We start from the raw sequence: 12697 nt of genomic DNA, 5'->3' as shown, positions 1-12697 counted from the left end.
TGATATTTATATTGTAGGGGATTTATTGTTTCTGTAGCCAGGCTTCTGTTTAAATCTGAACATTAAACATTTTTCAGAGCTACCCAGAGCATTATCTGTTCCCTTTAACTTATCATATTTGGTATCAAACTAATGATTGGTATGTTTTGGGGAATTATTACTCACAGCAGCCTGCCAGGCTTTTCTGCTATCCTGCCTAATTAGGATGTGTTAGAGCCCACTTAAAACTGCAGAAATATTACTTTCTTAGGCTGTTGTTTGATGACATAATAGATTTGCTACAGTTAGATTTATTATATGTTATAAAACCGTGATTGAGAGATACAGGATACTAATCTGATGTACAAACTTTCTCTGCCAGTTCAGGCTTGTTTATTTAAAAAAAAAAAAAAAAAGAAAAAGGAAAGAAACAAAACACCTATTAGGCCAGGAGCCATATCAGACGGCATCTGTTCTCCAGCATTTGGCATGAACCTGGAAGAAGAGTACAAAGCTAGCATGAACTTGCAGAGTAGAATAATAATTTGTCAGAAATGCAATCAGTTTTGTGCTGTTGGGCTTCCAATAGTCTGCAGAGCCAGTGCTTGTGATAGTGGAACTTGATCTCATTATAATGGATTTTACTTGTGAATTTTATCCAAAGTATGAAAGTGTGGAGTGGTCCTCAAGGGACAGAGAAACCTCTGTGACACCTCACATTCTGGTGTGTCTGAGTTACAGTAGGCTTATTACAGAAATACAGGCGCATTTTTGCTATGTGGAAGCTAAATCAGAGTTGGTATGTTGGCTTTGGGACAAGAAATCTCATTTCCTTTGAAAAAAAGTAGTTTCCAAATGACTTGTTGTGGGATTTCTGACATGGATTGAGGGTTGGAATGGGTAGATCGGTTTGTCTAAAGTACAGACATGCGTCTTGTCTGTTTCTGACCTGTGGTACATCTAGTTCTTGAGTAGATCTCGAGGCCAGCATCTGTATAGACAGTTGACTTTTATGGCTAATATGTTTTACGCCTGATAAATTTTGGGAGTTCAGAGGCTTTCTATAGCAACATTAAAAATTACCTGGGATATCTTGGTACTGTGCTGATTCTAATTGAACAGTTGTGTTACAAACCACAGGCTTAGGAAGGGGATTGTGCTGGTTTTGGCTGGGGATCCTACAGGTAGGCAGTGTCTGTGGCTTGGTGTTTCAGATGATTGAGGGAACAGGGTGACGGGTTAGCTGTGCTGTAATACAGTTGCATTGGCACTATGGCATTGCCAAACGTCGCAGAGGCACGTGTGGATCGAGAGACTGAGGTGTGCTGAAGTGGACTGTGTTTTGAGCAATGAATATCGATCCTGGAGTGGTCCTAGGGACTGGAAGCCTAAAGAGCAATATCGACGTGATTTGTAAGCCCTCGTGCACCTCCTTTTTTAATCTGTGTTTTGTTTGTTTGTTTTAATCCTACTTGTACTGATAAAGAATCTACTTCACATGCACTGTGACTGCTCCAATGTGCAAAACAAAAGTAGAGGCAAGTGGGAGAGATTTCCTTTAAAAGCGCACTTGGAGCTAAAACAGTAGTGTGGGTGCATCATACTTTGCTATATTTCCTGTAAATTCATGGAATGTTTGGAGGAAGACTTGGAATTTTTATAAGGGCCAGAAGAAAGGTCCTCAAGGATCTTGTTATATTTTCAGAATGGATTTGGGGCATATAGGTGCAAATATCTTGAGATATTTTTAATGGGCTTTGCAAATTAGGCTAGAAATTTAAGACTGATAGGAATTATGTGTCACATCTATTTATTTTTGGCTCGTTTTGCTGTCTTTATGGTTATTTAATTGCTGTATCTAAAATAAAAAGCAATATTAATATCTGTTAAGTGCCAAAAATAAGTACTTGATTGCACATGTAAATAGGTGATTTAGGGAAAATAAACGAGCATTAATGGAGTAGATTTGTTACTATGTGGGGTGTATATATGCGTGGGTGCATACATAAAGGTAAATCTGGGTTTTGTTTTGTTTTTTTTCCTCCTCTACTTTTCTTATTTTCAGCCTTTCCTCCTCTGTTCATGTTTATGTTTCCATTTACATGACACCACTAAGAAATCTTCTCTATCACCTCCCAAACAAACCCTGGGGCTGTGTTGGGGCATTAGGGAAACTGTTGTTCACGTGGTTCATAGGTTAGTGGTTTTATTTTCTTTCCCATTACTGTTTTTAATTTGGCAGACATCCTTGGTAAGCTGTAACTTCAGCATGAAGTGAAGGATGGGCCATGTGTGTTGAGCACTGAGAGCAACATGGCTGGTGGCCTTGGGGTCAGTGGGTCCCCTCTCCATCCTGCCTCTGCTCCATTTCTCCATCATCCTCTTGCTGCCGCAGTCTCAGGTCATTCCTGCTGGTTACATCCCAGGAAGTTGTGAACGAAGAAGGAGACAGCACAGTTCCTAGGGTTAGAAACAACAGCAGCTTCACCATCATGTGTGATGGGGTTCATGCAGCTCTGAGCTGCTTCTTCAGCTGTCTCTGAAGTCTGTTTCTGAGGCTGGAGATGGCCACATTGCAGAGCCCTTTGCTGGGGTGTTTGGCTCAGCCCCTGCTTTCAAGGGTTGGCAGCATAAGCCCAGCAGCCAGAGTCAAGCCTGGTATCAATTCAAAATTTGTCAAGCAGAAATAATTATTGTACCCTCTGCTATCTGTATTTTTGCTCTGTTTTCTCTTCAATGCAATAGTTTACTTTTGGGATGGGCAGGAAGGTGGTTTGGTGTTGCTTGATATGCTCACGGTTCCTCACTTCCCTAGGCTGTGCGATAGCTGAGTCATGGTTGTCTCCAGGGCTGAATGACTGGGCCTGTGATGGGGGATAAATACAGAAATGCTTTCAGAAAATTTAAATAAGCATGAAAAGAAAAAATGGATAAAGCAATATCGTGGTAAAAAAACTGGAACCTTTTGCACACTTGTCAGTTTCATGTCCTCATCAGGCAAGCTATGTATTTATTGAATACATTTCTGTTTTTCTGGCCATTATGGTACCAAAGCCAGTGTTGTACTGCCATCTCTTGATAGCCGGGCAGGACAGCATGTGGCAGTACTCCTTGACTTACCAAAGCATCTTCTGGAAAACACTGTGAACTAGCCTTGAAAAGTGATACTCATTTGACTTGGACAGGATGAATAACGCTTTTGACAGACAAGCAAAACGTTAGCTTTTATTTTCTTTAGCCATCCAGCTACATAATAGGTGAAATTACGTGGCATCTCCACAATTCTGCTTTGAGTGGGGAGCCCATTTCATATTGATACCGCAGGTCATCTCTGTGTAGCAAATGGCACTTTCATCTGATTTCTGCATTTTGATCTACCTTTCCAATGATGCAGCAAGATTTCAAAAATCAGTAGCAGATCTATGAAACATACTGTTTGTGTGTGTACATAATATAAAAAGGCTTCTTTACAAGTCTTTAGAAATTTAATGACCTTTTTTTTTTTTAAGGAGAATATTGTTTATCTTCTTACAGAACTTCTCTGAGAAGCAGTCTTAAAGATAGTTTGCGCCAGGTGTGACAACAAAACATAGCTAAATAAGATTAGTGTTTGGTCCTGCACATGGTAGAATCGGTTGCTAATGCATGAAATGGCTAAAAATTGCATTCATTTCACACAGTGCTCAATAAACGAGCCATCAAAGTGTGTTGTAGTTTGGCAGGTATACCTTGTACATCAGACAATGCTGGGGACTGTGGAGGGGTGGGGTAGTGTGAGTATCAAAGCACCTTTCTTTACATGTTGTGTTGCGTTGGGTAGAAGTTATTGCACTTGATCAATTATTTTTTCATGTAGAAATTAGATGGATGTATATGAATACAAATAGCTCTGCATTTGTATTTATTTCCTTAATCAACTAAAACCATCTTTCTTACCTTTGGCAGCACAGCATGCTGAAGCTGCAATATAAGCATGAGATCTGGGTTTCTGTGGACACATCCAGCATCGTGTACAACCCCCGATTTCCCCTGCAGGATAACCCCAGCTCTCCCATGGGCCCCAGCTGGGTCTGAGCCCTCCCTGTGCAGCTCTTGGGCCGTGTTACTTTTCCTGTGCCCTCTCCAAACAAAGCGGGCAGTGTGCGCTGCCCTCCCTCTTACCCCCAGCTATTAGCAGGAGGGTGGTCACGTGGCTGGAATGGGTTTGGGGGAGGCCATGTGCTCATCGATTCACCAGTGTTCATGCGTTTTGGGCAAACACACTCCTTTTGATGTCCAGGTACATCCTGTAGCCTCTCCTCTTCTTAAGGAGTTTTAATTGGGTCTTTCTTCTACAACATTAGGGGACTTGCAGAAAGCCACATCTTGAAGAGCTCTTCCCACCATCAAATTTTTTTGCAATTGACTGTTAAAATTCAGAAGTTAGATGATAAGAAGGAGAGCGTGGTCATTTTCTCCTGTTTCCTTGGGAAATCTTGCTAGGAAAAGATACCGAGAAAGAATATGTATGGCAGCCTTGTAATGCCGATCCATAACCTCGTAGTTGTTGCTTACTGCTGCATTCACTGCTTTTCTACTGTGGGCAACAGTGGTGGGTGTCCTGACCACACAGCCATGTAGCAAGAACTTTTTATTTCAAACAGAACAAGAAAACCTGTTCTCTAGTCCCATTTTTTTATGTCATTTCCAGGTCGAACTGTCAAATAACAGTAGGAAAATCCTTTACCTTCTCAGACTGCAGTTCCATAAGAGAAAGTGATAGTGGTGGGTGGCTGGGTAAAAACCTTGAAGGTCTGCTGATGAAAAGTGTTGGGTGGATACTAGGAACAGGAGATGGACCTTATTTCATACTATGTTGTGGATCTGATGTTTTTATTATTTACTAAATGTCATAGAAAGATGAGGATTATCAAACATTCAGAAGTCTTGAGAATGTTCTCAAAAATAAAGCTTAAAGTTAGGGAAAATAATGTTTTCTGTCTCATCTTTTGTGTTTTAAAGACTGCTATTGCTTCATATTTTCGAAATTTGTCATCAAAAGCATGTATCATCTTATACAGTATTTGTCATGCTGAATATTTACTGTTGATAAAATCAAAGGAAAATTGTGTATATATATCCATCCATATTTTTAAAGCATTGATTGAAAGCCTAGAGAAATGTTACTAAAAATGGTCTGGTTAAAGTTTGTTTCCAATTTCAAGAATTCCTTTTGCAAAGCCTAAGTGTATGGCTGAGATGTTTTCTAATTTTTAGTGGAAATATCTGGGCTTTCTTTGAACAGATACGTGGTACAACCCATATTGCACCTTTTTACTAGAGCAGGAGTACCTGAAAATTGAAGTGGATGAGAAAGTAAAAGTGAGAACTTGTCCGCATACCAGTGTGAAACCAAGGTCTAGGTCTTTGTTATCCAGGTAGAGAGAAACCCACATTTTGAAAAATGTGTTCCATAGCAGTTATGTTGATTAGATGAAACTCACTTGATTATTTTTTCAAAACCTAGGAAATGAGGCCTTTTTAGTACTGGTATTAAGTGGCATAGTTCCCCAGTCCTTACCAATTTGCGTCATTTGAGAATCTGTCCCTTCAATATTTAATTTACTGACCTTTATGTTGTGGTGAGACAAATTACTTTTTTAGACTTATTTGCATTATAAAATAAAACCATTGTCTATGCTGCCAGGGAGCTACTTACTTTATAAATACAGCATTTGTTGAGAAATACATATTAAGAATTAAAAATATTTAATTGACCTACTTTTTTATTTTCAGGGTTGTGTCCTTTGTTGTGACCTCATGGTTTAACTGGGAATAAAGATGAGTATAAGCAGTGATGAGGTTAACTTCCTGGTATATAGATACTTGCAAGAGTCAGGTGAGTTTTTACAATTCTGGTTGTTAAATAATGTATAATTTGTTTGGTATTCATCTGCAACTGGCTTTAGCAAACCTGGACTCATTTAATTATTTTGCCAGTAGCATGTACTTCTGTCTGAACTGTTTCTTGATGGTTTTTTCTCAACAAGAGAATGAATTTCTGCCAAGTTACCTTCTCTAACTTAATCAGATTTAGTCATTTGGAGTCTTCAGATGGCAGTCAACCAACCAATTAAGGACTCATTTGATTGTTAGAAATGCATTTTCCTGGAGATCACTTATCTACAGGATGATGATGATACTTCACACCATTTTCTTTGGGGCTGCATGAAGAATCAAAAAGGATGACCACCAAAATACTGTTTTTTCCTGTTCTGTCTTGGAGTGACAGTGTTCCTGTGAGCTGCTCTTGCACGGCTGAATTCCTTGCCCGAATGTGACTGTGGGGGAGGGCAGATGTTGCTATATTTCAAAGGAAGAAGTGGCAACTGTGACCGTGTGACTTCTATCATTTGAATCTGAGTACAGATAACAGATTTTTCTTACAAGAATGACTCCTAGGTTCTCAAAATCCTTCCTCCCTGCAGGAGACTTTCTTGGAGGATTTTGTCCCTTTGGTGTCAGGCTAGCCAAAGCTTCTTGCTTCTTAGGAATAAGAGCCGGAGATGGTTGAATACTGTCAAACTTGAAAAGAAACTTTTTTCCTGTCATATTTGTCCAAACTGACTGTGTCTGGAAAATACAAGATAGAATGCAGTAGTGTTCCCTTGGACAGTCTATTTCTAAAACTCCCCAAACCCCGTTGGATTAGCAGTTTGTGGTGCATGTTTGTGTTTCTAGATGTAGCCATATGGCTGCAGAGGGGTTTGTGGTGGTGGCTGGTCTTGAAGCTATGTAAGAGACAACATTATCTTTTACTTACAGCTATGATACCAGTTGCCTAAAGCAGCCTACATTTAGAACAGGTGGATTTGACTGGAAATCAGGACATGCCCCAGTAAATGAACAAGAGATGATTGTCAGTTGGCAGGAGGGAATATGACCTTAGCAATACATAAAAAAAGTCAGCATATTAAAGCAAAACGCACACCCCCCTCAATCCAATCTTAAGGTAACAATGTAAGGACCAGCTTTAATGTATATGTTACCTTGTTGTTTCTACATCTACTGGTTCTTAGTTTTGTTCAGTGATTGATGGGTGGCTTCAGGGTTCTTGAAAACGCATTTGACTGATGTAACATCTGCACACTGCTTATGTCCACCGCTCATGGATTTCTCAAACTGAGACAAAGCAGCACAAGGAGCAATGGTGGACAGCAGAGCTTTTCAGTCTCTGCTTGCCAGAGGAAAGCAGAAGCTCATTGTTATGCCTGAATTTACTGGAAACTATTACATGTTCTTATTCTTACTGCTCTTGTTACAGAAGCCAAACTTACAAAACTGCTTTATCATCATTTGAAAGTTTGCACTCAGCTTCTTAGTTACCTGACAGAAAAAAATAACAACCAAAACAAAACAAGCACATCAAAGTAGTTTAAGAAAAAAAATTGTGTCAGTAAAGTTAATTTGCTGAAACAACTATTTTTCTCTAGGTTATATTTTCCTTTTCAGGATGATCAAATAAACAGCAAGCCACTAGAAGTGCTGCACCATGGCATGCTTGCTCCTTCTTAATCAGTGCACAATACTGATGTAGTTCGAAGTGCCAAAACATACACAACTATGACAAAGCTGTACCATGAATAGAATTCTGTCCTACACACAGATCCATTTCACTTTTGTGCGTAACAAATCAGTGAGTGTAAATAACAAGTGAGTCTTGGTGTATTGGAAAGATATATTTTATTAAATACTATACATGATGCAACATATATATAGTTTGAGAATATGTAAGTATATGTAAATGCTGTATTGCAAATTGTGTATTTTATGTTTTTGTATTTAGTCACTCAGAAATGTTTTGCCAATGATACTGTAATTAATAACTGCTGTGTTTATATATAAACTTTGTTTTTCTCTTTTTGTACATTTAAGCTAAAAACATGAGGGAAACAACAGAGGTGTTTTGATGAAGTTTTTTGTAGTTCATAAACATGCTATAACTTTGTATAATTTGCATAGGTTTGTAAACAGAAGATCCTGCAGTGGTGTGGCAAGTAGCATTGCTTATAAATCAATTATGATGTCTTTGCCTTGTCTTTAGGGTTTTCCCATTCAGCATTTACCTTTGGTATAGAGAGCCATATCAGCCAGTCTAATATAAATGGTGCTCTGGTGCCACCAGCTGCTTTGATTTCCATCATCCAGAAAGGTCTGCAGTATGTAGAGGCAGAAGTCAGTATTAATGAGGTAAGGAGGCTTTGCCTGCAGCAGCATTATGTCCTTGCTTGCAGTAAGTTTGAATGTTAGTATTTTTTCTTAACTTTCTTGTATCCTATTTATTTACTTTTACTTCAGATTCCTTACTGCTGGTGTTCACCATGACTCCAGTGGTGGAACCAGAATGGACTGACATAACTGGGTAGGGGTTCTGCCCAGTGCAGCCACACAACACCAGGCATGGTGTTCTGGCTCATTGCTTAAAGGTCCGTTGTCTGTAGAGTTTTTACCCTAATATATTGTTGTAGTAAATCCAGACAAGTACAATAAGATAATCATTGAGACAAGTAACCTCTTAATTTTTATTTTCATAGACTTGCACTAGGGAGGTGGGAGAGCACAATGCAGCTCTCATTTGGGTGATGTGTCATTATAATGAAGTAATGAGAGCCCAAAGGCAAGGTTTCCAGATAGAGAGGGGGTTTTAATTTGTGGCAGGAAGGATGAACGTATATGCCAGTTTGCTTTTTTGCCTCTGCTGGCTAATTCATCTTTAGTAGGATCTATTAAATTTGATGTTTAAATGGTTATTCCAACAGTACAGAAAGCTATGTGTCTTCCTGCCTGATGGTGCAGTTACTCGCCCTCAGTTTCCATTCTCATTTATGCCTGGAAGGTTAGCAGCCTTTGTATGTGTCAGTTGTATTACAGAAGGAAACTGGTTTTTTACTAATTCTGCTCTCTTTCCAGTCTCCTTTATGTCTGCTGTTTCTGTGTAGTTTTCATAGTCCCAGTGAAGCAAATCCTTTCCCTTAGGAAGCCTCAGAAAAAATAAAGCAAGTGATTGGAATAGAAGGGGACTCTGTATTTTTTGCAAGGAATCCTCCTAGCTCCTAAAAATAGATCCTTACAAAGCCCTAGCATATGTATCATGGTATTTTTAACTGGGTCTTGTCCATTTCAGGATAAAATTCTTCCTTGTTATTTGAAAGCATGCCAGCACAGTTTAAAAAAAGGAAGAAAACTAGTCAACTCTCCAGATAATATGTTTATGGAAAGTATTAGTCTAATAAGATAGAATAACTTCACAAGCCAGTGACCAGGCTTGCAGTGTTCAGCAGCTCTTCAAACAAACCATTAGACTTTGTTGCAGCCACTCATGTTTGAAATCATATTCATAGAGAGCTTAAAAAATTTTTTGCTTTAGCAGACTACTTAGAAAACTTGAAGCATGTAACTTTTGATTCCAGAAGTTCTGCCAGAGGCCTGCAGTGCCTTTTTTGCATATTTATGGTGGTGACTTTAGACTAAAATTCCAATCCTAACCACAACAGTGATGGAATATCACCATTTGTGAACTGTTTTACTTTATTAAATCAAAACTTCAGATTTATTTTTTCTTGGAATTTTTTCCCATAATGTTAATTTGTACTTGGTGTTGTCTTTTTTTTTTTTTTTTTTCCTCCCTCCCTCTGCTGTTATTTAGGATGGTACCTTGTTTGATGGTAGGCCGATAGAGTCTCTCTCACTGATAGATGCAGTAATGCCTGATGTGGTGCAGACAAGACAACAGGCCTACAGAGATAAACTTGCACAACAGCAGGCAGCAGCTGCTGCAGCTGCAGCAGCAACTAACCAACAGGGATCAGCGAAAAATGGAGAAAATACTGCAAATGGAGAAGAGAATGGAGCACATACTATAGCAAGTAAGTTGAGACAGAAATGACCTTAACCTATGTTAACATCATTTTCTTATTGTTTGTCGTAATACAAGCTCATGCTATGAGCTAGTAGACAGAGGTAAATGTGTAGAGGTACTTGTAACACTTCATCTTGCAGAAAATGCTTTGTCATAGGTGATACCTTAACAGATGGTGTCTCACTTTTGACTGTCCCCAGTTTGACATGTGGTAGGAGGAGATGCAGACTTCTGTATTCACTAATTCACAATATTCCTTTGACCAATCTCACTTCCAGTACTGTTCCTTTCCCATCATCTGAAGGTTTTTCACAGGACCCTCTGAGAGCTTTTGCATAAAGGGGGGTGGAGAGAGGGGAAGAATCAGAGACTTTTTAAATACTGCATCTCCCCAGCTTTGGCTGTACAAGGAATAAGGAGAGTTTTCCAATCCACACTGAGCATTGCTTGTGAAGCTCTACAAACTTACTTTCGATGGGTTCTGCTAACCCCCGTGCATCAGAGAGCAGTAACGGGCTCTCTGTAGGACAGACCTCCTTGTCATGCTGAGATCATCATGGCTGCTAAGACAAATTCTGTGTCATTTGTCTCCTTTATCAGTACCAGTTTTCATGACTTACTATTCAGAATTACTCAATGCAACTGCTTGCAGGTTTGGGTTATTCATTGGTTCCATTTTAATTGTGATTTGTGAAACAAAATTTGCCATCTCTGGTCAAAGGAACATATCTTACAATCAAGCTTAGTACAGAAAAGTTCTGGTCAGGCATTAAAATGTGATTTTGAAAATATTGTTCTGGAAGTTATTGAATTACATATTTGAGAGGAGCTACAGCTTTTGCTGTAAAAGCACCTAGAGAAAAGAGATATTTTTGAGAGAATATTCATGTCACGCCATGCCCAAGTTTTGCATTTTACAGCTGGATTTCACTATTTTTTTTTTCCTTATTCTATATGATAAATAAACTGGAAACATAATCCTTGTCTTAAAAAAATAAGCTCTCTACTTTGATGTTTTTGTTTAAGAATCTCAAAGGAATTTTTACTTAACTGTAAACTGGATAAAATAGGTGTAAATTTCAGATTTTAGCCACTGTTAAATGTGATTCCAGCAACCCCTACTGGCTGCTACACCAAATTATACTGGCATTGAGTGTCATAAATTGAAGAAATGTTTTTTATATGGTGCTCTTTCTTTAAAATATGCATGTTTTCATAGTCTTTTCTGTTTTTTCACACATACAGACAGCAACAGAAACCCTTAATGTTAAATTAAGCAATAGATGTGAAATGGTTTGTTTAACCACAGTGAATAATACAGAGCAGGTGAACTCTTCAGCATTTTTTATATTCTGCATTTACACTAGTGTGAATTTATTTTTAATAGAAAATTATTGATGGTAGCTGCCAAGAAAACTGTTTTGTCAGTTGAATTACCCCCAGTATGTTTTGCAGAACAATATGAATTCAACATCACTTCCACGCAGAAAGCTATGTGTTGCCACAATTCTACTGTAATTGCCGATGCAGTTTAAAAAGCTCTGTTATCAGTTTACCATATCACCAAATGTTATTATATTAATTAAAGCCATTTTGTAAATGAAGTGTCTGAGATGTTGATTTAAAACCTGTTTAACTGCAGTTGGTAAAAAGAGAGAGTTTTGAAAGCAAATGTGTCATAAACGTATTTTTAAAGCACCAGATAGACTAGTAACATATTGTACTATGCAGTATTGTGCCTGAAAAACTGTGAGTACTTTTAATATCAGCATTTATTTTTTCATGAAGCAAAGAATTAACTTTTGGACTCAATTTTAAAGTTTCAAAATTAAATCCATTTAGATGCTGACGTTTAGAAGTGCTAAGAGCTTTCTCGCATTTTTGAAACATCGCATTTGTTTATAGTACTTCATAAATAAAAATAAAGGAACGTTACAGCTTTGTCAACATTTGATCCATGTAAATTGTGAATTAATTGTTAAGTTCATCCTGGAAGAATATGAACCATACAGCAGTTACAGTGTATTGTCCCAAAATATTAAAATCCACCTCTCTCTACTGTTGTTTCCCATAATGCAGATAATCATACAGATATGATGGAAGTAGATGGAGATGTTGAAATCCCTCCCAACAAGGCAGTGGTGCTGCGTGGCCATGAATCTGAAGTATTCATCTGTGCCTGGAATCCCGTTAGCGACCTTTTGGCCTCAGGGTATGTGCATTAACTGTGTATGTACATAATACCAGTGCTTATTGGCATACTTCTGTATGTTGATGGTAACAAGTTAAAATAATACCTGCCCTAACACTCTCTACATCAAATACCACAATGCTTGCTGTTTTGAAAATAGTGCTACTTTAAATGGAGTTAATTGGGAGAAGGAGTTATATTCTCAGTAACTGTTTTGTAGATCTGGAGATTCAACAGCACGGATATGGAACCTCAGTGAAAACAGCACGAGCGGCTCTACACAGCTGGTACTTCGACACTGTATACGAGAAGGAGGGCAGGATGTACCCAGCAACAAAGATGTGACGTCGCTGGATTGGAACGTGAGTAGAAATGGCAGTGCTCAAAGTACTCCCAAGAAAATTGTACCTATAATTTTGCATAGTCAAATTTTAAATGACAGCAACTGTGCATCCTCTGCTACAGTTCCTGAAATATTTCTATTTTTGAGTTGCATTGTAATTTCTTGTATTATGCTTCACGGACTTTTTAGTAAGTTGTAGTCAATGGAATAAATATTGTAAATAAATCTTATGCATTTACTTTGTGTCATACAGTAAAAATAAATAAAATAACCTTTTTGCTGGCAG

At 38.3% G+C, this 12697-nt stretch overlaps 1 protein-coding gene across 8 annotated transcripts in view; it reads left to right on the top strand.

Moving 5' to 3' along the window:
- TBL1XR1 (TBL1X receptor 1) overlaps window positions 1-12697 on the top strand; it is a 116426-nt gene that overhangs the window by 88640 nt on the left and 15089 nt on the right. For 3 of the 8 annotated variants that reach the window (XM_030496200.1, XM_030496202.1, XM_030496203.1), the window contains 5 exons: window positions 5755-5857; window positions 8063-8208; window positions 9665-9884; window positions 11957-12089; window positions 12289-12430. In XM_030496200.1, the coding sequence (XP_030352060.1) occupies window positions 5800-5857; window positions 8063-8208; window positions 9665-9884; window positions 11957-12089; window positions 12289-12430 (699 nt within the window). In that variant the 5' untranslated portion in view covers window positions 5755-5799. The other 5 variants (XM_030496196.1, XM_030496197.1, XM_030496198.1 and 2 more) reach the window with 4 other exon arrangements.

Source organism: Strigops habroptila, chromosome 8, assembly GCF_004027225.2.
Source record: "Strigops habroptila isolate Jane chromosome 8, bStrHab1.2.pri, whole genome shotgun sequence".
Taxonomy (NCBI): domain Eukaryota; kingdom Metazoa; phylum Chordata; class Aves; order Psittaciformes; family Psittacidae; genus Strigops; species Strigops habroptila.
The sequence above is the reverse complement of the archived record's forward strand: the minus strand, read 5'-3'. Positions and strand labels throughout refer to the sequence as shown.